This window comes from Varanus komodoensis, unplaced genomic scaffold (genome assembly GCF_004798865.1).
Source record: "Varanus komodoensis strain SLA01 unplaced genomic scaffold, ASM479886v1 scaffold27, whole genome shotgun sequence".
NCBI lineage: Eukaryota > Metazoa > Chordata > Lepidosauria > Squamata > Varanidae > Varanus > Varanus komodoensis.
In genome coordinates, this window is record NW_025335701.1 from 2,533,807 (window position 1) to 2,557,911 (window position 24,105).

At 42.3% G+C, this 24,105-nt stretch overlaps 1 protein-coding gene across 3 annotated transcripts in view; it reads left to right on the forward strand.

Annotated features, from left to right (window-relative positions):
• Positions 1-4,134: 4,134 nt before the first annotated feature.
• CDH8 (cadherin 8) overlaps positions 4,135-24,105 on the forward strand; it is a 299,609-nt gene continuing 279,638 nt past the window's right edge. For 2 of the 3 annotated variants that reach the window (XM_044434247.1, XM_044434246.1), the window contains exon 1: positions 4,283-4,502. In XM_044434247.1, the coding sequence (XP_044290182.1) occupies positions 4,329-4,502 (174 nt within the window). In that variant the 5' untranslated portion in view covers positions 4,283-4,328. Of the gene's footprint in view, positions 4,503-24,105 lie in introns of all 3 variants that reach the window. The other variant, XM_044434245.1, reaches the window with a different exon arrangement.

Here is a 24,105-nt window from a genome sequence, read left to right on the forward strand (position 1 = left end):
GTCACTGGTGCAGCACATGAAAAAGGCCACATTATCCACCTGGTATTTTCAATTGGACAGGGAGTTAGTGATCTGTAAGTAAGGGGTGTGACGTTAGCCTCTTCATCATGGTTAAATCACTTTCTCTTGAGATTTAGACTTTTGACTGCTCTTTCCTTCTGTAAGGTTGGAGTACCCATTAGAATGGTCCACCCACAAAGTCTGATGGGTTTCTAAAGGGCTGTGGGGATTTTCCTGGGGTTTTCCCACCTGGTATATATGGTTGGTGCTCCTAAAGTCCAGGTTGCTTTATGGAATAGATAAGTGACCCAGGCAGTTGACATGATTGCACCTAAACACCCTCTCGCCATCTGCAGATCCCACACAGCCCCATGGTATACAGCAGAATTGTGGGCAATGAAGCAATTTGGAAGATGGCTAGAGCCCAGGGGGGAGGAAAATCCAAGCTGAGCATGAGTGACCATGGTAAGAGCACACTATTGAGCCTACTCCGTGGCAATGAAGGAAGCAGAGAAAGCTTTCTTCTTCACCAGCTTTGCACCCTCTTGGTACTGTCCAGAGGAGTTATTCCAAGTGGTTTGTGGTCTTTTACCTGTGGGCCCTAAGGAGAATCAGGTAGAACCCTCAGTGACCCCATGTGATGAGTTTGCACAGGAATTCAAGGATAAAGTCATTCAGATTCATCACAAATTGGACTTCACATTTAATGTAGTCCCTCCAAGGGAGACGTCCAGAGCACTGTCAGATACTATTTTCTTGGATAAGTTTCAGTTATTGAGCCTCCTGATAATGTGGACAAGGCTCTTGGAAAAGTTCAGCCTGCTACCTGTATTCTCGACCCTTGCCTGTCGTGGCTGCTCATCAAAGCCAAGAAGGAAGTGTGTTCCTTGGTCCAGGTGATTGTGAATGGAAAGCAGGGACTGGTCCCAACTCCATTAAAAGAGATGGTGATTAGACTGTTCCTGAAGAAGGCAAGTCTGGATCCAGGAGATGTAACAACTATAGGCCTGTGGCCAACATTCTCTTTTGGGGCAGTGTGCTTGAACCAGTGGTGGCTGGCAAACTCCAGGCACTCCTGGAGGAAATGGACCATCTGGATCCACTTCAGTCCACTTTCAGATGTGGTTTCAGGACTGAAACCACCTTGATCACCCTGTGGGATGACCTGTCCTGGGAGAAAGATAGGAAGTATGTCCCTATTGATTCTCCTGGACCTCTCAGCAGCTTTCAATACTATCAGTCATTTTATACTTCTGGATAGGCTGGTTGGGTTAGGAGTTGAAGGCAATGCTCTTTGCATAACTAAAATGCGAAGTTTACAGTTGCATTTTATTTTATTTCATTTTAATTTAGTTATTTTAATTTATTTATTTATCATTATTTTTCTTATGATTGATTTATTTTCTTTTTGTTTATTATTGGATTAATTCGATGGTATTCTGGTAGTATTGATTCTATCTATTATAATCGATTTATTATTATTTATTGTACCATGAATTGTATTTTTATTGTTGCTGATTTTATATTCTGTAAGCCATCTTGAGATGTTTAGTGAAAGACGGGATAAAAATGTTTTATTACATTAAAATTAGTATTAAAAATGATTCTGCTCCTACCTGACCAACCAATTCCAGAAGGTGTTGCTGGGGATAGCACTTTGGAAAGGAGGATAGTCCCTCGGCCCCATGGCAATTATGTCATGGAATGCCCCGGGGTTCATCCTATCCCCCATGCGGCTCAACATCTACATGAAATTGCTTGGAGAGGTCATCTAGAAGCTTGGGTTGAAACTCAGCTCTACCTCTCATTTACATCTAACCCAGGTGAGGCAGTGATGACTCTGAACCAGTGCCTGAGTGGGGTTGTGGACTAGATGAGCGTTAATAAACTGAAGCTTAAACCAGACAGGATGGAGGTGCTATTGGTAGGGGAAGCCAACTTTAAAAGAAGTAAAGAAGTTGGCCATGAGGTGAAGGGATTTCTCGGCTGTAATGCCTCGACTATGGAACCAGCTCCTCAGGAAGGTGCACCTTGGTGCCAGGTCAAAACTTTTTTATTTCCCATTATTTTAAGTGTTAAATATGATTGTTCCATTTTATATTGGTTTTTATTTATATTGTCATTGCTACATTGTGGATTACTGTTAAACTATCATCAATTATTGTTTATGTTTGAATTTTGTTGGTTATGTAGATGTCTTATTGGCATAAAAGCTATATCTTGATATGATATACTATTTTTATATGGCTTTTAGTGTAGACTGTTCTTTTTTTGGCTAATGAATGGTATATAAAAGCTTAAATAAATAAACTAATAAAAGTATCTATTGGTATTGATAAACATACTGCCTCTTATGCAAGAGCTAATATATAGACATCATTACTTTTAGGGATTATTATTTGCGGCATCATGCTCTGTAGAATTCTTTATCCAGTTTTAAAGCCATTGAAGTTGGCAGCCATAATTAAAGCTCGTGGTAGCAAGTTCCATGGTCTAACTATGATTTCTGTGAAAATGTGCATCATTGCTTGGCTTCATTTGATGGCCCTTGTCTCCACTGTCTCTCCATCATGCATAATAGTATAGACATATAGACTTGTGGGATCTATTCTGTCTGTTTTTTCTTTTTGTTTTTTCTAGAAGACAAGTAGAGTCAGACACAAAATGGTGGCTCAAGAAGCAAAGTAAAATATCTATGACCAATGATCAGTTATGAGCCAATGTTCAGTGATTAATAATAAATCCTGTATGCTACTGGTAATATATAAAGTTCTTCATGTGGTTTATGAGAAATCAGAGATTCTATTGCAACATTCTGAATGTGGCCAACAGAGCCAAAGAAAGTCCTGGTGAAAAGCAAACATGTTGCTGGAACACAACAGCTGATTAGAGATAGATGAATATTCCCTTTCAGTTTTGTTATGGTTTCTCATTTTTCTATAATTATGTTCAGCACATTCCTAACTTTGAGAAATCCAAAGAGAAGTTCTCATGAACATGTGTAAATTTCTCCTGAAATATGTATATGTGCATACAAACTGTTGACACAATTTTGCCTATTATGCTCACTTTTCAAGCAGCATTCACTAATATATGAATTTGTGTGTGTCATTTCACTTAATGTACACATTTTTGCATAAAGTTTTTGATTGGGGAACTCTACTGCAAATATTAGGAGAAGTCCAAGTATCAGTTTGCATGGTTTGGAAGTGCAAAGATGGGTGAATAAAACAGCAATGAGCAGACTCATTAAATTATCTCCTATATCTAAGGTTGACAGATTTGCACATGACAAACTACAACACAATTATACCTGGATGTTTTAGTTGCTTTCATTGAATTACTGGGAATCAGAAACCCATGAACTGCTAATCAACCAGAGATCACTCAGTCAATCCTGATCTGTACAAAGTGAACCAAACAACTTTGTTCATTTATGTCATTTGTTCCTGATACTGTTAAGATGACAGAATATGTTGTGCCTCTCAAGAAGTAATAAACACACACACACTTTCTTCATTGCACTGAAGCATCCTTAAGGACCCCTTCCACTTGTGTTCCACACCTCTCCATTGTCCTATCAGTTGAAGCCCTGACCTGTACTTTCCTGTGACCCAAAGCTCATTATATCAGTACAAGTGGCACATGACCTTCTTGTCGCCCTTCCTGATGAATTGCTTCCTTGAGGTGGCCTGCCTGACATTGCAACTACATGGCTTCTAACATAAAAAACAGCCTCATTAAAGGGTTTTGAGGATCAGGTAACCGAATCAGTAGCAAACATGCTGCTGATTTGTATATTTCTATTGATATGGAAAAATCACCTGGTCTGAGTTTGCTTATTTCCCCTTTTTGACTTGCAGAAGTACAAATGTCCACACACAAACATGCAGAAGCATTAAACTACATCTGAACTGCTAGAACAGACTTGTGGAATGAATTCATGGTTTTAAATAAGTAGGAGCAGAGGGACTGCCTTCTTTGATAGACAGAAAGATATAGATTCCTAATTATTTTACTGTAAACTTAATTTTTCCTCTTTTTTTCCAGGCATATTTAGGGACCATAAAGCCCAGAGGAGTGCATTTCTACCATCTAAGCAATTTATATTTATGTTTACTGTGCTCTAGACACATGATGGAACTGTAAGTAAATCTTCTTTGTCGCATGATGAATCTTATGACTACAATCTGGAAGAAAGCAAAATAATTGTTTCATTGCCGGCAGTGATTTGCTTAGTGTGTGGAATGATGCCAGAAAGACTAACAGAAATGCTTATGGATACATGGGCTCCATTAGTAATATTATGGATTACTGCATTGCCATCGATGTATATGGCTCCAATGAATCATACCCAACTACTACCTAACAAATCCAGTAGAGGACTAAATGAGCTAAGTGAAGAGCAAAGAGTGTTGAACCGTTCAAAGAGAGGCTGGGTATGGAATCAAATGTTTGTGCTTGAAGAGTTTTCTGGACCAGAACCTATATTGGTTGGCCGGGTAAGTCAAAATTCTGATTTCTTCACTGAGATTGATGGCACACATTCATTTGTTTAGATTTTGCCATCCAAGTGACCTCCTAAACCTTTAACACTTTTAAACACTGACTCCTAAACACTGACTTTTGATTAGCTTCTGTAGTTAGTAAGGGTGATGGATAATGCATGGGTAGTGATGATAATTTAAGATTATACATCATCATCATCATCGATTCTGCCGCTTTGCTATAGTGGTCACAAAGGGTGTGGATATGCATGTCCCTGGTCTTGTTGGAATGGATGAAAACAAAATGTATGTAATCACTGAACGTATTCTACCACTGCCACTCCTGTTTTTTCCCACATTGAAATACAGGTGGGACTGAAGCGAGGATGCAGGAGGATGAAGTGACCTCCTTCAGTGTGCTGTGGGGAGGGGAAAGTATGGGTGATAGATTGAAATTGGTGTTTGATGTGCCAAAGATTTTTAAAGTATTTTCTTTGGTTGGTCAAGCGGGGTACAGTGCAACATTTGGATTCCACTTCTGTCCTGGAGTTGAGGAAAAAAGTCCCTGCAGGATGAGAACTGAACTGTGGGAGAATGATAGAACAAATGCAGAGAGTTTCAGCTTAGAGCCAGAGTTGACTGGCTTAAGAGGTCTGATGGAAGGGGATTGGATCAAGAAGGAAAAGACGCCAGGAAAAAGTATTTTGTCATAATCTGTAGCAGCAGCACATCACTTTGCCCCAGTGAATAGGTGCTCTCCATGTCAGAAAGCCAATTTCATATGTGCATTCTATCTGGAAAATGGAATTCTTCTTGTTGTATTGGTAATGATATGGAGGCAGATTGTTATGTTCCCAAGGACAAAAGAGGGAGAGTAAAATTAATAAAGAACAAGGTAGAACAGTTCACTCTACTGTCAATCACAAAGTGGAATGACTACAAAAGCACTTTAGACATAATAATCCTTAAGAACCATAATAGAAACAATCTGAGCAGCACAAATAACATATTGACCCTTCAACACTGTCATACACCTAAACATGCCCCATCTAAACCCAGAAAAATAAGGTCACAGATCAGAAATAAAGAAAACAACATCACAGATATTGGTCTTGCATGATCCACAGTAAATATTCTTCCATTTTGGCTTACTAGAAATAAACTGTGTGGTTGTGGGGGGCGGCAGGGGATGTAGAAACATTTCCAGAAAAGCTCTTAGCTGAAAGAATATTTACCCCTTTGCTGACACTTCCTACGTGGTATTTTGGGGGTATCAATATTTTCTTCTAGTTATGCCATTCATCTTTTGGAATCAATGAAGTTGTCACTATTAGCTAATTGGGAATGAAATTCTAACAGAATGAGAGGTATCCAATGGTGTCTTTCTGCAAACTCAAAAGAACTAGTGAATTGCCATCAAATATTTTATTGAACAAGTGCTTGAACACTGCGATTGCACAGTGGTTTGTTCAAACATAATATGTAATTGCTTGTGCAATGAACAACTTTCATATTCCCACTTGTTCTAATATAATTTTAGTAGGATTATCCTTTTGGAAGCTATTTTCTACTAGTGCAGTGCAATTTTTGCTAGCAGAATGACAGATCTGAATGCTGACCCTTGTAGCCAATAATATTGTCTATACGATCTCATTGCTGCACTTGAATGGACATCCAATCTGATGTAGCATAGCTTTTCTTATGTTCTCCTGTTCTAACTTTGTTCTGGGAGAATTCAGTGGTAGGAATGGGGAAGAAATGGCCACAAAGCACTGGCAGTAGGATCGATGTTGCCCGTATGAAGCAGGTGGCAGAAGCAAAGGGCAAGCCGGAAGGGTTGGGCGTATGTCAAAGCCCCCGTCATCTCTATTCAATTTCATCCCTCGCACTCTCTTCAAAACTTTGCATTTAGTGAAACAGAGCGACTGGATGAGTCTGACAGGAATGAATTGTAAATGATTTAATGAGTGGTAGACCATAGCATGAGTGGTGAAGAAAAGGTTAATTGAAGCCTTGTACAACCTACTGCAGAACACAACTGTGGCTGGCATTCTGTGGGAAGACTTTCCACCAATCATTTTCGTGTCATGCTACCAATAGATTTGGAAGCAAATGCCATTTATGCAGAGCTAGTCTTTTGGACGACTCTCACACAATGGCTGGCTTTCTTCCCAGTTGGGCAGAACTTAGTTAAGATAGATCCATTCAGCTGCCAGGAACAATCCACAAGGAAGCACTTCCCACACAGCTGACAGAAAGTGCAGATGGTGCCACAGTCACACACACACACACACACACCCTAGAGAGAGAGCAAGAGAAGCATCAGGTGTGGAGCTTGGTAAAACTAGTGATGGGATTTTAGTTCTCCTTCTCTTTATGCATGGCATTATTCCACTGTTTATAAAAACAGTCATCTTTATTACATATGCTATAGGTGTTCCCTTCAGGCAGAAGTGAGTTTTTGTCTATATTTCAACAATTCCGTCAATAATAAGTAAAGATAAAGTTGATAGTCAGTGTTTTCTGAAAAGGTGGAATTTTTGAAATTGTGCAGCCAGATACTGTGCTTGTTTATTGAAGAATAAATTCTATGAATTTGGTAGGATTTAGTCCTAAACTGTGATGTGAATATAAGGAAAACTCAAGGTTATGTAAGTTTTTCAAATTTTATCTTGACCATCATGCTATCTCATGTCCATATCAGATTGTGAACTCCACTTTTTTCCTTTTTGCATTAAAATATATGCATATTTTATGCATATTTTCTTAAGTATATGCTTCAACTGTATGCTTCTTTGACATATCTACATACTCACCCTCACTGAATCATCCTCCATTTTTCCCATTTGAGGCTTGTGCATATTTTCCAAATCACCAACACTCTGGTCTCATGGGAAGTTTTCTCCTCTTGTGCACACGTAAGGGACTCTTCTGAGCGTGCGTGCATGACACTTGTGTATGTTCAAATGTGTGCCTGCTGTTAAGTATATTTGCTTTGGCCTGCAAGTTGCAAACTTGGAAATGTATGGACTTTGATGACAGACTTGATTTGAATCCGTGTTTGGACTGGGAGATGTGAATTGGCTAAATCCTGATTTTAAAAATGTACTGAAATGAATTTTCCATGCACCTTTATTCCTGTTGTTGTTATATGGTGACAACTCATTTCCACCTTAAGGTGATACCATGAGTGAAAGTTCTCCAAAATGTTCTGCCCATGACAGCCCTGCTCACTTCTTCCAAACTGAAGGCTTTGGCTTCCTTTTATGAAGTCAGTCCTGATGGGTCCCTTCCAATTCTACTATTCTATGTTTCTATGACTCCTTAAAATACTAATATTGCATGTTGTAGTTTTCCAATCCTCCCTTATTCTGGAAAGTGTACTTGGCATTGTTGAGACACTGAGATAACCTTGTGTAGGCTTCTCAGTTATCTCAGTGCATCAACAAACCTATATGGTAGATTGGGCTGGGTGGGATAGATAAAATATTTTTTGTAGTGGTATGCATATTCAGAGCAGGGTTATAACCCAAACATTTCTGAACCTACATTAGGAAGCACTTCAAAGTTGATAACAAAAGTTAGTCTTTATTGGACTACATGTATCCATTACTTCTAGAAAATGGATACATCTGTTGCTTTTATCCTACCTCTTTCTTTCCTTGTATTTGTCAAAGCATTTGAATTATGGCAGAAATTAAAGGGAGACAGAATGCTCTAATGATGCCAGAGCGCATGGTAGTACATGATACTGAAAAATATCTCGCTAAGTAATCCCCAGTCCTCATTTTATGGAGATCTGGGATTGCCACTGCTCATGCTGCATATATGAACTCAGTTAAATAAATGTACATGCAGTGTCATTGACTGATAAGTACAGAGCCTGAATTAAAAACTAACAAAAATGAACAAAAAGCATAGATATGAAATCGGGAAAGTAAAATCAAGGCGAGGGAGACATCCCATTTGCCTACTTTCGAAACTTTCCTTGTACATACTGCAAATGTATCATAAGAACTTCACCTTCATTAACTCTTCGTAATTCAATCAGCTTTCAGCCAGAGTCCCGTCAATTCATGATGGTTTAGGGGCTTGCCTTCCATATGTTTATGGCAACTAGTAAATAACTGCATTCCGTCCCTGGCACACAAATGGCACACATGCGTTCCTTTTTTCTCTTTGATTTTTTAAGACAACTTTCCCCCGCTTGTAATGTTCCCAAATGGATTTAAGCCAAGAAAAAGTGTCTCTCCATCAAGCACTTAACTGGACAAAGAAAAAGATTTTGTGTTAAGGCAGCCATCCACTCATGTCTTGATTTCATCCTGTTTTTGGAGGGTTTGTGATCTTGCATGCCATACATGTGCCAGTTTCTTCCATATAGTTAGAAGCAAGGGGAACACAGGGAAAGTAGTAAGCTTTCATTCATCACCACGTTAAATCACAAGCTACTATGCATTATGGCATCATTAGCACATTTGGTTTGCCTTTAATTTCCACTATTATTCAAATGCATTAGTAAATACAAAGGAGAAGAAAGACACCAAGATAAAAACCAACAGATGCATCCATTTTCTAGAAGTATTTTGAACAGCACTTTTCCCCTGTGTTGCTGTGATTTTTTCCCTTTTAATTGCTGGGACCTCTTTATAGTTTTACCAATCTAAAGAACAGATGGAAGAGGATAAAACTTGTTTCCAAGGAGAAGGCTATTGGATATGTTCCCAAATTGATAATTTCCTTGTACTTATTGTCTGCATGCTCTCTCTTAATAAGTCTTATGATTTTTGTGTGTGTATGTACAAATAATATACAAGAAGAGCAAAATATATGATATTACTTTGGCATTTTAACCACTGTCAAGTTCAGACATGCATGTACACACTGTTATAATAAATGTGACGTCTGTATGAATACATACGTGAGTGCAAATTCATGCAGATAAAGAGACGAGGGTCACAGATGCAGGCCACATTCAACCTTCAGATCTTCAAAAGTTTTGCACTGAGCCTGTGCAATCTGGAAATATCCATTTTTCAAGACACTGGATCACTTTTTCAGGTTCCCTGCAAATATGACTTGTAGCATTTAAGTTGCAGCCAGCAATGTGATCCAGGACGGCATTTGACTATACACATTGGTCCTCTGAAGAAGCCCAAACAGGACTTTGATAACTACACTGATACAGATATTACAATCAAGACTCAGTGTTGGCTATATCTCCCTGTCAGGTGCATACTTCAGTGAACACCTGTGTTGGCTATCTATGTTAAGTAGGAAGAAGTCAGTAGACAGGTTGCTATTGAGGAGTTGTTGGCTCCCGTCTGAACAAGATGAGGCTCTCCAGAAATTTTGAGAAATTCTATCATCTCTGTTATCATTCATCATTGGTATACTGGCCAAGACTGCTTGGATTTGTAGGTCAGCCTCTGTGGGGGGCCACAAGTTTCTAGTCACTGAATGAAGGAGAAGCTAGTTTGCTCTAAGTCAATTTCTCCTAAGGTAAAATATTCTTTGTACATTTCTGTTTAATATACATTGATTGTGCATGCTTTTATGCACTTCGCACATGTTTTAATTGTGAATTTTGAACACAAGCTTTAAAAAGTTGTATGTATTCATGTCTAACTGTTTCTGGTTTGGGTACACATTCAGGAACTGCAAATTGCTAAGTTCATGTAAATATACACAACATTTATTTCTTTTCCTTTTCTACGTATTTCTTGTTCCCACTCCGTACAGCATTATATTCTCCTTTCATCTACAAGTCCATTGTCTGCAAAGCATAGACCACATCCTTAGAATGGGCACTTAGATTGCAAACTAGTAATAAGAAAACTCTTTTGAGAGTAAACATATATGATGTGTAACACCAAGTCCATTATTTATCAGTCTTTTCACAGGCCTTATTTACCTTCCTGACCTTCTACTAGGAGAAGGAGTTTCAGAAACAGTTTCAGAAACAGAACTTGGAGTCAGTGCTGGTGGCTTTCAAAAGGCACTGGCCATTTCTCAAGAACTGATTCTTCTGTCACGGATATTGAAGACCCATGTACCTGCTATGGTGTAGAAGTAGTCTTATGGGAGATGAAGTGTCTTCTGTGTCCATGACTATCCTTTAAGCTACTGTGATATCAGTTGTGGATGCTAAGGGTACAACTGGCTGAGCATCCACATTCAATTTACTGGATACTCCCATGTCCAGTATAATTTTTCTCAGTAAATTTGGTTGCTGCTGCTGGTGGTATTAAATTGCATTTATACTCCAACTTTCTTCTTCTTGCAAGGAACCTAGGGCAGTTTACAAGGTTTTCCATTTTTAATAACCTCATAAAGTTATGCTGAGATGAAAGTCACCCAGTGAGCTGAGTGGGAACTAGAGCCAGACTTCCTGGGTTTCAGTCCAGCTTTTTTAAGCACTGACTGTAGGAGATGGAAACCATTGGTTGGACACCATTTTTCTTTAGCAAGCAATTTAAGCTATATTTTTATTTTCCAAATCACTCCTCCCTTCTACATACAATAGAGTGTTAGATGGCCAGCACAATTTCTTTTCGGCTACACGCATCTCCAGTACATATTTGGCAGCATTTTCTGATGCCACCTTCAACTATGGAAAACTCAGATCCATGTGTTTTCATAGGTCCCACACCATTTTCAGGTCTCTAAAACTGCAGAGTTTTTCAGGAACTCTGTTTTCCACTGTGCAATATATGGTCCATGTCTTGACAAGATTAGATATGAATAATCTATAAAGATAAAATATATGAAAATAATATATGAAAATAATTTCTCTCTTTCCCCCACACCAGATCCCATGAAATACTTTGTGCCATTGGAATAAACCAAATAGAGGTTTTCTTTGCAAAGTCAGGAAGTTAAAGGCTGTAATACATACATACATGTAAATGTGTATGTGAACACGGGCAAATAATTATGGAAGCAGTACTAAAAATTTTGCTTTCAGTAACTAATATCTGCTATAAGCCCTCTGTCAGCTTTACGAAAGGCATCGTCTCCCGAGAAGAACATGATGCACTTAATTGGCTGCTGAGGGGATTCAGCAACACCTTTCAGGAGACATTTAACAGTATTCTTGTAATATTGTATCCCTATAAACAAATTATATAAAATATTGTACACATTGGAACTGATACATAAGCAGCTTTTATACACAATTTGCTTAAACACATCTGGTTGTAATCTAAAACTGAAACTGGAGCAAGAAATTTGAGACTTCAAAGCAGGCCTTCTGAATGTGATAATAACTCAGTCTGTTTTGGAATGTTTGCATGTCTTTCTAATGTAACTAGAGGATACTATTAAAAATCATAGATTCACTTTAGTACCATTCATGCCTACCATGAGTCTTGCCTTCTCATGATTTTTCATGTCGTGAGCAGAGCCAGCTAGAGCCAGAGGGAAGACTAGATGGCCTGGGAGGCCCCTTCTGGCTTCCTGTCCCGTTCCATCCCATCCTGTTTTATACAGATTCTCTATATTGCAGAAGTTTTATACAGTCCTTCTTAGGTGGTATTTGTCCTGCCTTGCTGCGCATATAGCAAGAACTTGTGCTTCTCTGATTTGCAGAAGCAAGAGCATGATTGAACTTGTGAAGACTGTGTGGGGGTGACATCTGATCTTACAAAGGGCTAGCCACAAAGAGCCGACTCCATACAAGAGGTTTTTAAACAACCACCCTCCAGTCAATCAGAACACGCTTTCAGGCTTCTCTAACTGGGCCTGTGTATAAAAGCATGCACATGGCCAGTCACAAATCACAGTCACAAACTTATTTTAAGATTCTGAGATGAAGAAAATTTCCTTCCTGGGAATGTATCATGTAGTAGAGAGATAATAACTGATTGTGCATTTTGCCTGCATTTTTTCTTACTTTGATTAAAGTGCCAAGCCACAAATGCTAGATCAATCATATGACACAGATTTTACAGGATTATACCATTTCAAAATGAAAATGGAAAGCACTTCTATGGAATGCCCTTAGTTTGCTTGTAGAGGCATGCTTCCTATGCAGATGGTTCGTGTTCAGACTTCAGCACCTAAGTCAAAAAGAAGTACTCTGTTAGTGAAACTAGGAAAAACTTTGTATGGAACATAGAAAACATGGCAATAATCAACTATTGACTGATTCATTTTAAGAATGTTTTGCATGGATTTCCAACTACGAAGTGCATACATTTCTACATTTGGTTTTGAAAGGTTCAGAAAAAGATAATCCATTAAAAACAAAAATTAGCTTTGATTAGTTCAATAGAACTAATTCCTTAAGTATGTCAAAACTGCACATCACTAAAATCAGGTACTGGTACAGTCAGTTCCAGCCAAGCACATTCCTGCAGAATCCTTGCTATTCTTTTGCTACATTCCTTTTTTGTTCAGATGCCTCCATCCCATTGCCCAGGTTTCCCTTGTATCTAAGGCTGAAATCCTATCCCCGTTTACCTGGGAATCAGTCTTCTGACTGAACTGAATAGGATTTACTCAGTAGATTGATGTAGGATGCTGTACTGCAAGCCTGCAGTCCTGTTTATATTTAGGGTTCGTGTTTATTTGAACTCGTTAGTGGTAGGCATAGTTGTTGTTGCTAGTTGCAAAGTTGTGTTCGAACCTTCGCGACCCCACGGACAACATTCCTCCAGGCCTTCCTGTCCTCCACCATCCCCTGAAGTCCTCTTAAGCTCCCATCAATTGCTTCAGTTACTCCATCTCGCCACCTCATCCTCTGCCATCCCTTCTTCTTTTGTCATCAGTTGTTCCCAGATTAGGGTCTTCTCCAGTGAGTCCTTCCTTATCATTGAGGTGGCCAAAGCATTTGAGTTTCATCTTCAGTATCTGACCTTCTAAAGAGCAGTCAGGGTTGATCTCCTCTAGGACTGACTGGTTTGATCGCCTTGCAGTCCAAGGGACTCGCAGGAGTCTCCTCCAGCACCACAATTCAAAGGCCTCAATTCTTCGGCGCTCAGCCTTCCTTATGGTCCAGCATTCATAGCCATACATTTCAACTGGGAAAACCATAGCGTTGACAGTACCAAAAGGCTAGGCATACAGAAGAGATTAACTTTTTTTTTGTTAATGAATACATCTGATCTGAACCTCCCAAAACCAGGTACAGAATTGGACATCTAGATATTCGTATTCCATGAAAGAAAGAAAAATTGTGTTCAGCAGCATGTGCATCTTTAGAAAGGCACAAAACTCACTGTGCCTATTTTTAAAATGAACACAAGCACACTTCATTCTGTTGGGCATGCATCCATTAATGTATCAATCTGAAAAAATAGTTTGAAAAATACATTAAAATAATAGAAGATTTTTCCAGTGTTTCCTCTTCACTTCGTTTCCCTTCTCCCTTCCTTCCTTCCTCCCCCACCCACCTTTTTTTGTTTGTTTGTTTGCTTCTTCTTCAGTTTGCACGGGACTGGCACAAAGAAGTCTTTGGGTAGAAAAAGGAGAAATCTTTGATAATGGTCTTGGTAGATTTATCCATCTTTAATCAAAGCTTATATAAGGTTTTTGATAAATATAATTTCAAATGATGTTTGTAAACTATTGCCAGTGCCACTTAGTTTGGAAGGTCCATTTATTTCTTATCTTTTTGTCAGGATGCTGTTTGCTTTCCATCATATGTGGCAACTGCTACATGAGAAGTTAAGCTAATAATATCTTCCAAAGTGGTTTTTCCCCCCTAAGTTGCAATGAACTTCCCAGTGACTGGCAACCTAATTCTGCAGTGGAATAATATGTCTTGTGGCACTTTCTATTGCTTTTCCTCACAGACTTGATGAGTTAGATAGAACTTATTTTCCCCCCTTGATGCAGAACAGCTCTGTTTGGAGTCTTCTCTACATACATTTACAACTCTATGGCAGATGTGTGAAGCAGTCTGCAGTGCATCAAATGTCACAGTTCTTTCCACTGGAGACAACAGCAGAATTCATAAAGACTCTGATGAAATAAAGCAAAGCTGTTAGGTGACTGCACATGGCAATAAAATGTGTAGGCATGTGATTCTGGTTCTCATTTGCCAGCATTATGGAACCCAAGGTAAATATATAACACAGATAATTGCCAATGAGTTAAGTGGCACTGGACACAATTTAATAGGCAGTCACTTTCTGGTAAAAAGCTAGGATATTTAGTTTATGCTTTACAGTTATGCTTTATGGTTTGGAAGAGGAGAACAAAAGCAGCAGACATAAATACATGGGGATTTGAAAGTGACAAAAGCCTTTTATTTTTCATTTCTTGAATCAATACTGAATAATTCAATAGTAAACCTCAGACTCAAAGGAGCTATACTGACAGTCAGGCTGATGTGCTTTCAGTTGCATGCTTCCCCAGACCTATTGTTTCTTTTGATGCCTCACCAAACCATGAGAATTTCCCCACAATTTCTAGAAATGTGTGTTGTTTGTTCTCACCCCTCTCCCTCATAAAAAGGGATGACTCTCCAAAGTATAAACTCTAGAAATACTGTTACTTCAGTGGGTGAAGGATTGCTTCATGCAATAAGAGCACCAGCACAAGCTTTGCAAAAGCAGTCAAAGCTGGGTCTGTTTTGTGACTGTGGCACTCAGGGATATCCATATGTTTGTCTTTATGACCTGGAATATGGAAACAGGCTCTGCATGATAAATTCTCTACGTTCTGCCATCATGATGTGCTATCACATGACTGCCTCTCACACTGAAGGTGATGAAGAATTTCTACATCAGCACAACTAATCCCTTTGCATGTCAGAAGTTCCATGTCAGTAACATGGAGGACCCTTTCATCTTATGTCAAAGTCTGTTGATAGGGGAACATAGAACATAGAAATATAGAGACAGAGCAAGTCAAAAGGGTCCTCCTGGACCATCTAGTCTGACCCCCAGCTCCAATTAGGTCTGCTCATGACATGCCTACCACGTGCATGTCCAGCCTACCCTTAAACACCCTCAATGATAGGGCTTCAACCACCTACCTTGGAGGCCCATTCCATATCCTAGGGGTCCTAACTGTCAGGAAGTACTTCCTGGCATCCACCTTGAATCTTGGTTCGCTGAGCTTTGCGCCTTTGAAACGCATCCTGCCTTCCTCTGCAGGGAAAAAAGGGTCACGACCCACCTCTGCGTGAGAACCCCTCATGTATCTATATGTCATTAACAGGTCCCCTCTGAGTCTTCTCTGGTCTGAAAAAACCCAGTTCCTTCAGTCTCTCCTCATATGCCTTCCCTTGCAAACTAACCACCATCTTAGTGGCCCTTTGCTGCACTGATTCCAACCTTGCTTTATTGCTATTGTAATGAGGGGCCCAGAATTGAACACGAGACTCCAGCTGCAGGCGACCAGAGTCGTATGGAGTGGCAGTAATCCCTCTCTCAATCTAGAAGCCATGCTTCTGGGTATGCAACCAAGGGTGGCGTTCATCCTTTTGACTGTTGCACCATGGTGCTGACTCATGTTGAGCCTACAGTCAACCAGCTCCCCAAGATCCTTTCCACAAGTGCTGCTCTCCAGTCACTTGTCCCCTAACCTGTACTTATGACAAGCATTCCTATACCCCAAGTGCAAGACATTGCACTTTTCTGCATTGAACGCCATCCAGTTGTTCCCTGCCCACTTCCATAGTCTGTCCAGATCCTTCTGGATCCGGAGTAATTGCTGCACAGTTGTGGCCCCCATTTTAATATCATCTGCAAATTTGATCATCAGATTGGTCACCCCCTCTTCCAGATCATTGATGGAAAGATTAAACAGGATTGGTCCCAAGACAGAACCCTGGGGGACCTTGCTTGTCACTGACTGCCATCCCAATTATTCCTCACATGTTATACTAGACTTTGAATTAATTTATGGAACCACTGTATAGAATCCAATTCAAAAAATTCACTAACCCCCTTTTAAAAAGGGATTAGACAAATGCATGAAGAAAGAGAGATGAGTCTGTCATGGTGGTATATATTGAGAAACTCAACATACTTGCACTCAACAGACTTTCAGTAAGTGAAAAGTGGTTAATTTTCTTTTCTTTTCTTTTCTTTTCTTTTTTATTGGCTTCCACATTTCAAGCTGGCCATAATTTGCAAACATTCCTAGTAAGTTTTGCAAATAAACAAACAAATAAGTGGCTGAAATGTGGGCAACTTGCAGAAGCAGCCAGAATGTTTGCAAATTTCCCTAGCTTAGAAGCAGCAGCAGCAAATCACAAACCACTTTCAAAACATCAGAGCACAAGCTGTCTAAACTTAGTTCAGATTGAGTCAGCATTAGCTTTGGGTTCACAGGTCAGAATCCAGGGGCCTGATCTGGGCTAAGCCAACAGATTTTGCACCACAAGCACATTCCTCACACATCCCTAATAATGGGACCTTTATGCTGTATGCACATGGTAGGCATGTCATGAGCGGAGCTGGCTGGAGCCGACGATCAGACTAAATGGCCTGGGAGGCCCCTTCTGACTCGTTCTGTTTCTATGTTTCTATGTATAGCACCAACTTTACCTATATGCTCGGGAAGGGGGAGTCGCCATTGTCTATAAAAACACTGTTTCACTGTTGAGGTTTCCTGAGGTTTCCTGTCCACTCAAGGACAGGTCTAGAGTGTCTGTAATGTAGTGTTAAGTGATCAAGATTAACTGGGGATTTTACTGGTGTACCACCTACCCTGCTGCTCAACAGATTCCCTGCCTTTGCTGATGGAGGTTGTCTTGGACTTGGTGTTGGGACCCCCCAGGAAGTTGGTTCTGGGGGACTTCAACTTCCACATCATGGCTGCTTTATCAGGGGCAGCTCAGGACATGGGGCTATCTCAACATGTGACAGGCCCAACACATAAAAAAGGTCACATCCTTGACCTGGGTTTTCACCTGGACTGGAAGGTGGCGATCTGGAAGTGAGGGAATTAACAGCTATCCCATTGCCATGGTCAGGACACTTCCTTGTCAGATTTAGACTTTTGGCTTCTTTCCCCTTCCATAAGAGTGCAGGACCTATTAAAATGGTCTGCCCTCAGAGTCAGATGGGTCCTGCGGGCTCTGGGGAATATTCAGCTGGTGCACCTGTTGAAACCCAGGTCATTCTATGGAATAAGGAAGTGACCTGGCAATCAACATGATCACACATAAATGGCCTCTCTCCACTTGCAGAGCTCGTGCAGCAGCTTGGCCGAGCTTCTGAGAGTGATAAAGCAAACTAGAAGTTGGCTAGAGCGCAGGTGGAGGAAAACCCATTCTGAATCCAACTGAGTAAGAGCTCGTTATCAAGCCTGCATTGTGCTAGTGAAAGAGGCAAAGAAGAGATTCTTTTCTGCCAGCCTTGCATCCTCATTGAGTCGTCTGGTGGAGCTCGAGTGGTTAACAGCCTTTTGCAATCTGCCCCAAGAATGGACCCTACTGAACCCTCAGTAGTCTGCTGTGATGAATTAGCATAATCCTTTGAGGGTAAAATCACTTGGATCCACCACAAATTGGACTCCACATTTGGAATTAGTCCTATATAGGAGATGCCTAGTGTTCCATCTTGTCTGGTCCTGTTGTATGAGTTTCAATTATTGCAGCCAGAGGATTTACATCCAATCCAGGCTCTAAACAGGTGTCTGGATGGTGTGATGGGCTGGATGAGGGCCAATAAAATGAGGCTCAATCCAATTAAGATGGAAGTGTTGCTGATGGCTGGGCTGGCTGCCCAGGTAAGTGAAATTGACCCTGCCAGACTGTTGACGGGGACCAGTAGACAAGAACTTATCACACCAGTCCTATTTACACCACACTGGCTACCATTAAAGTCCAGGACCAATTTAAGGTATTAACAATTACATTAACAAGTCCTAGACAGTTTAGGGATTGGTTATCTAATGGCACATCTCCTTCCATACAAACCTGCTTGGACCCTAAGATCATCTGTGGAGGTCTTCCTCCGAGAGCCCTCCTTGAAAGAGGTGAGGAGGGCTGTTATGAGGAGAAGGGCCCTCTCTGCAGTAGCACCTTGATTATGGAATTTTCTCTTCAGAGAGGTGTGCCTTGGCATTGATGTTTTAGTCATTCTGGCACCAGGCCAAAACCTTTTTATTCTTCCAACTTTTTATTAATAATGATATTTTAACTATTTCCACCAAGTACTGGCACTCAGGAGTTTTCAACTGTTTTATTGTAATACTGGTTTTAATATATGGGAGGTGGGCCAGTTTGGTCTCTATTGTGTAAACCATCTTGAGATTCCATAATGATTTGACAGCATACAAATATTCAAATAATTAAATAAATGTTCAGATGCATTATGGGGTTTATTGTGAGCTGCTGGGTCTAACATTGTAGGGCAAAACATTTCAATTACATCCTTCTTGTGGGTTTCCTGAAAGCATCTGACTGAAACAGGCAACTGCAGTTTGATTCAGGAGGGCTTTTCCTACACAGTCTTGCATGTTTGCATGGTGCCACATGTATTTAGCCTGCCCACTCTCTGGCATGTGTTATAAAAGAAATGTCAAGGTTGGTGTATTTTTTGCATTATTATTTCTGACATAAAGCTGTCAGAAAAGGTATTGTGTTAAGCAGCCAGTATAATCAGAGTTTTGGAGAGAAGCCAAGTTATGTGGAGAAAATTAAGATAATGCCCCCTCTTCCCTGTCAAATATCACCAGTATTCTGCACTTTTTCTGGAGGGGGGGCAGTCTCAAAGCAAGATGACTGAATGACCAGAGTTTTGAAAGCCTTGGCATTTAAGTTGGTGTGTGCTTGAGTAAATGGAGGTTACTGATTGAGACTGGTTATATGATATACAAATCAAACTCTTGTATCCACCAGAATGTTTTCTGGTCAATTTTGTGTGGTCCTCCATAAACCTTATGAAATATTTCACTAAGAAATATTTAAAGCCCCAAGAAATTACATTTGGTAATGTGACACACACTGTGTTTCCTTTCCTCCTTCCTCTAAATTTGTTCTTTACTATTTATAGCCTAAACTATGTAACATAAAACACTCCAGCACTGAATTACTGCCAAGTCGATCATTGCTATTGGATCATGCACTCATTCCCTGGTTTAAATTGTCATCCGGAATACTGTCCAGCAATATGAGGATACAGAAGGTGCATGATCTTGTATATTCACATGCAATTTTAAGAAAGACAATCTGGGCCATCTAGTTTTCTGTGTTGAGAGATTTGTGTTTGATTTGTTTGGATGATTATCCAGTTATGTTAACCTTTCCCTGCAGTCTGAAATGCTATAGCCTAGAAATAGGTTTCCTATCTCACTGAGAAGCAGTTCTTTACACTGGGCATGGAAGTTCTGTCCTGCCCTCCACTGCAGAAAAACAGTGGAGGTCCCAAATATAGCAGTGCATGGTTTCCAATAGGAATAAATGTAAGCTATTCATGTATGCAGAACTTCAAGCCCAGGGGTCAAATTGATCCTTCTAGGGCTGTTCTGAGGATATCCACCCTTTCTCATGTCTCTGACCCCTTTCTCCTAACTACCAATCACGTTGAAACCCCTGCATTCTTAAAAGATTGAAATGTCTCTACCGACAGCTAGACAGTACAAACTCTCTTGCACATGTTTACATTTCTTTCAACTCTGTCCACTGTGGAATACAGTTTCTGGACTGCAGTTTCGGGAAATGACCTTGGCCCCTAGAATGAAAGAGGTTCTGTACCTCTAATAGAGATCATGTTTTCTTTCTTTCTTGTTTCTCTTTTTAAACCACAGGTTTGGATGCATAAATTGAGTTGGGGGGCTGGATGATTTTGCACCAAGCCTATTACAGGCTGAATGATGATCCCCCTTTGATGTCATCTTGTTACCAGCTAACACAATACCTGGTACCCTCCCAGCTGACAGCTTGCCGAGGGACCCAGCTTCATGCCACATGAAGCCAGGGAAATGTGTATGGCAAGGTGATATGCCTGAACTGATATGCAGAAGGATGAGAGCTCCTCCAGTAGTGCCTTCATTTGAGTGGCTTCACTTTTCTCATGCATTCCCCTGGGTTCACTGAGTAAGGAATTTAGCACCCCTCTCAATGTCCCAATTAGGATGTCAAACAGCCATGCTGAAGGAGTCCTTGCTTTCACCTCTGATCAGGCATGGCTAACTCAAGTTCTATTTATTTTCATGAGTTTACTCTAAGCGTAACTAAATCTGAGTTCACCCCATTTTTTTTCAAGTATGGTTTTAAGTCATCCTTCAGACCAACTGTTCCAAAGGCAGGATGACAACTGTTGAAAAAATACTATTTGACACCATGCTAAGTCAGATCAACATAGCCCTTGCATTGTTCCAAGCACTGGCCACATGGAGTTATTTTCCTGGTATCATAAGGAATATCAAGCTAGCTGTCAAGCTAATCAGAAACTAGGTGAGAACTGGGTATAAAAAGGATGTGGGGAACACATAGTTTGACACTACATGAACTTGGGAATGTCAGCAACAAAACAAAATCCATTTGTTCTCACTGTTTTGCAATGTACTATTTTGCATTTTATTTCTTGCCTGCCTATAGCTGCAGAGCTATTTGGAATATTTTAACTGCAATCCCATGCATGCCTATTTAGAAGTAAATTCTCTTGAGTTAAGTGGAGTATGTACAGGGATTCAGCTTGTCCTGTAAGGGAGAGGGAGAAGGGAGAAATTTTAATTTTGGAATCCCAGGGATAGGAGGGGAAGGTTAAGTTTCCTCCTTCCAAATTGATCCAGATCAGGGCTACACATGCTTCACATGGAGGTGAGTCAACCATGGCTAATTCCACTATATTTGATTTAAAGAATATTTGGTTTGGCTTACAAGAAGAGCTGCTGGGCTGAATGCCAGCAGCAGAGGCAGAGGCTGGGAGAGAGCACTGAGTGACCAGGGGACTGGTGAAGGCGAGGTAGGAGCTGGGCAGCAGAGCAGAGGGCCAGGAGCAGCGGAGAGGAAGGGGGCGGGGCCAGAGGGGCTAGAGGGGCCGGGAGGGAGCAGAGAGGCTGGGCCACTGGCCTGAGGGACTGATAAGGCGGCGCTCAGCCACTGCCAGCACTTTTGGCTCTGGCCTCTTGGCAGAGCAGCAGAGCAGCAGAGGCTGGGAGAGAGGCTGAGTGGCCAGGGGACTGGCAAAGGCAAGGCAGGAGGTGGGCAGGGAGCAGAGGGCCAGGAGCAACAGAGAGGAAGGGGGTGGGGCCAGAGGGGCCAGAGAGGCTGGGCCACCGGCCTGAGGGACTGATAAGGCCGCACTCAGCCACTGCCACCCTTTTGGCTCTGGCATCTTGGCATCGTCCCTTGTCTGCGTCCCTTAGCTGTGGTCCAGGCTGTCTGGGGACTCCCTTCCCTGAGACAAAGAGGTTTGTTTGTTTTTTGTGCTGTGCTTTGCTTTGTTTTTCTTCCAATTTAAATTTAAGTTTATTTTACCCTTGTGTGTGTGTGCGAGTGGGTTTTAGTCTGGGAGAACTGGGCGAGTGAGAGGAACTGCAGGACAAACAAGGCAGGGGACCAAGGCAAGGTCTCAGAAGGGATCCCGATGGCAGACCAGGAGATGGCCTGGGCGGGAGTCACGGGTGTTGCTGTTCGCTGCAAGAGCTGCGACATGTTCGCCCTTCTCCCCCAGGAGAGGCAGGGATACACTTGCCCTCGGTGCAAGATGGAGACCCTGCTAGAAGAGGAGGTGAGGTGCCTGAGGGCTGAGAGAGCTCTCCAGCCCCCCCCCCGGAGCGGCCCCCCTCTGGACAGAGGGTTGAGGGAGAGGCCACGGGAGGAGCAGCTGCGGAGACATGGAGGTATATCACCCACAGGAGGAGGAGGCCAGCACAACCTCCTCCTTCTCCTGGCACCAATCTGGAGCTGGGAAACAGGTTCTCCCCACTGATGAGGCTGGGGCCGATGAGGCGTCGGGGGACCAGCAGGACCCCCAGCCTGGGACGTCAGGCAGCAAGGGGGCCGCTGTGGGAGAGGCGAGGGCCAGGGCACGGCTGCCCACCAGCACCGGGAAGGTACGGCAGCGGGTGATTGTTGTTGGGGACTCCCTGCTGAGGGGCACTGAGCCGGCGGTGTGCCGCCCCAACCTGGAGACCAGGGAGGTTTGCTGCCTGGCGGGCGCACACATCCGGCATGTGAAGGACAGAGTGGAGCGTCTTGTTTGCTCCAGGGGTCACCAGCCGCTCCTGGAGATCCATGTGGGCACAAACGATGTGGCCAGGCAGGGTGTGGTTGGGATCACCAGGGACTTTGAGGCCTTGGGGAAGAACTCAGGCAGCTGAAGGCCCAAGTGGCCTTCTCGTCAATCTTACCTGTCCGGGGATTTGGGCCAGGAAGGGACAGGAGGGCCTCCAAGGTGAACGACTGGCTTAGGATGTGGTGCCAGAAGGAAAGCTTTGGGTTCCTCGACCATGGCACTCGTTTTCTTGCCAATGGACTTCTGGCAAGGGATGGGTTACACCTCATGAGGATGGGGAAAAGGTCCTTTGGAGATGCTTTAGTGAACTTCGCCCGAAAGATTTAAACTTGGGCGGGGGGGGGGGGGTTCAGGCCCCCTGTGACGTGTCTGCACTGGACAAGTGTGGGGGGAGGATCAGGGCTCTGGGAGCAGGGTTTTAGAGATACTGCATGGACTGGCAGGACTCCTTCAGAGAGGGGCCAGGTATTAGGGAGGATGGGAGGAAGGAGGAGGCTGGGAACTCCAAGGAAAGGAAGCAGTGGGAAGGAGTTGAGGTGCATGTACACCAATGCTAGGACCAATACTAGGAGCTTGAAGCTCTCCTGGGAATAGGAGGGTATGATCTGGTGGGAATCATAGAAACTTGGTGGGATGAAAGGCAAGTCTGGAATGTGAACACAGAAGGGTATCACCTTTTTAGAAAAGACAGGAAGGGAAAGAGAGGTGGGGGCGTGGCTTTATACCTCAGGGAAGGGATAGGATGCAGTGAGATAGAATGCAGCACAGATGGGGATTCGGTAGAGGCAGTCTGGGTGAAACTCAGGGGTTTTGACAGGGAAAGAGACCTGACAGTGGGGGTATGTTATCGCCCTCCAGGTCAACTTGAGACCCTGGATGATGTCCTGACAGGCCAGATTCTAAGGATATCTCGGGGGAGAGACACAGTAATTATGGGAGATTTCAATCTCCCGGATATTACTTGGGAGATTCACTTGGCGGTGACAGCCAGGTCACGTCACTTCCTAGAAGCTATTGAGGGAGCGTTTTTCACACAGAGGGTCCGAGAGGTGACGGGGGGGCGGGGACATCCTTGACTTGGTCTTGACCAATAGGGAGGAGCTGATAGATGAAGTACAGATTAGGGGAGCCCTGGATGCGAGTGATCACTCCATCCTTTGCTTTGAGATCAGGGGACTGGGGATGGGCAGCAGGTCGAGCACTAGAAGCTAGGACTGCAAAAGGGCCAACTTTGGCCAACTGAAGGCCAGACTGGGGAAAGTCTCCTGGGATAGGTTACTGGAAGGTAAGCGAGTTGAGGAGGGGTGGATAGCACTCAAAAGGGAGGTTTTTGGAGGCGCAAGCCTTGATGATACCTGTAGTCAGTAAGGTGGGGAGGCAGAGGAGAGTGCCGCCATGGATGCGAAAGAAGGTGGTTAGAGGGATTAGACGAAAGAGGAACCTCCATAGGAAATGGGTACTGGGGGAAATAG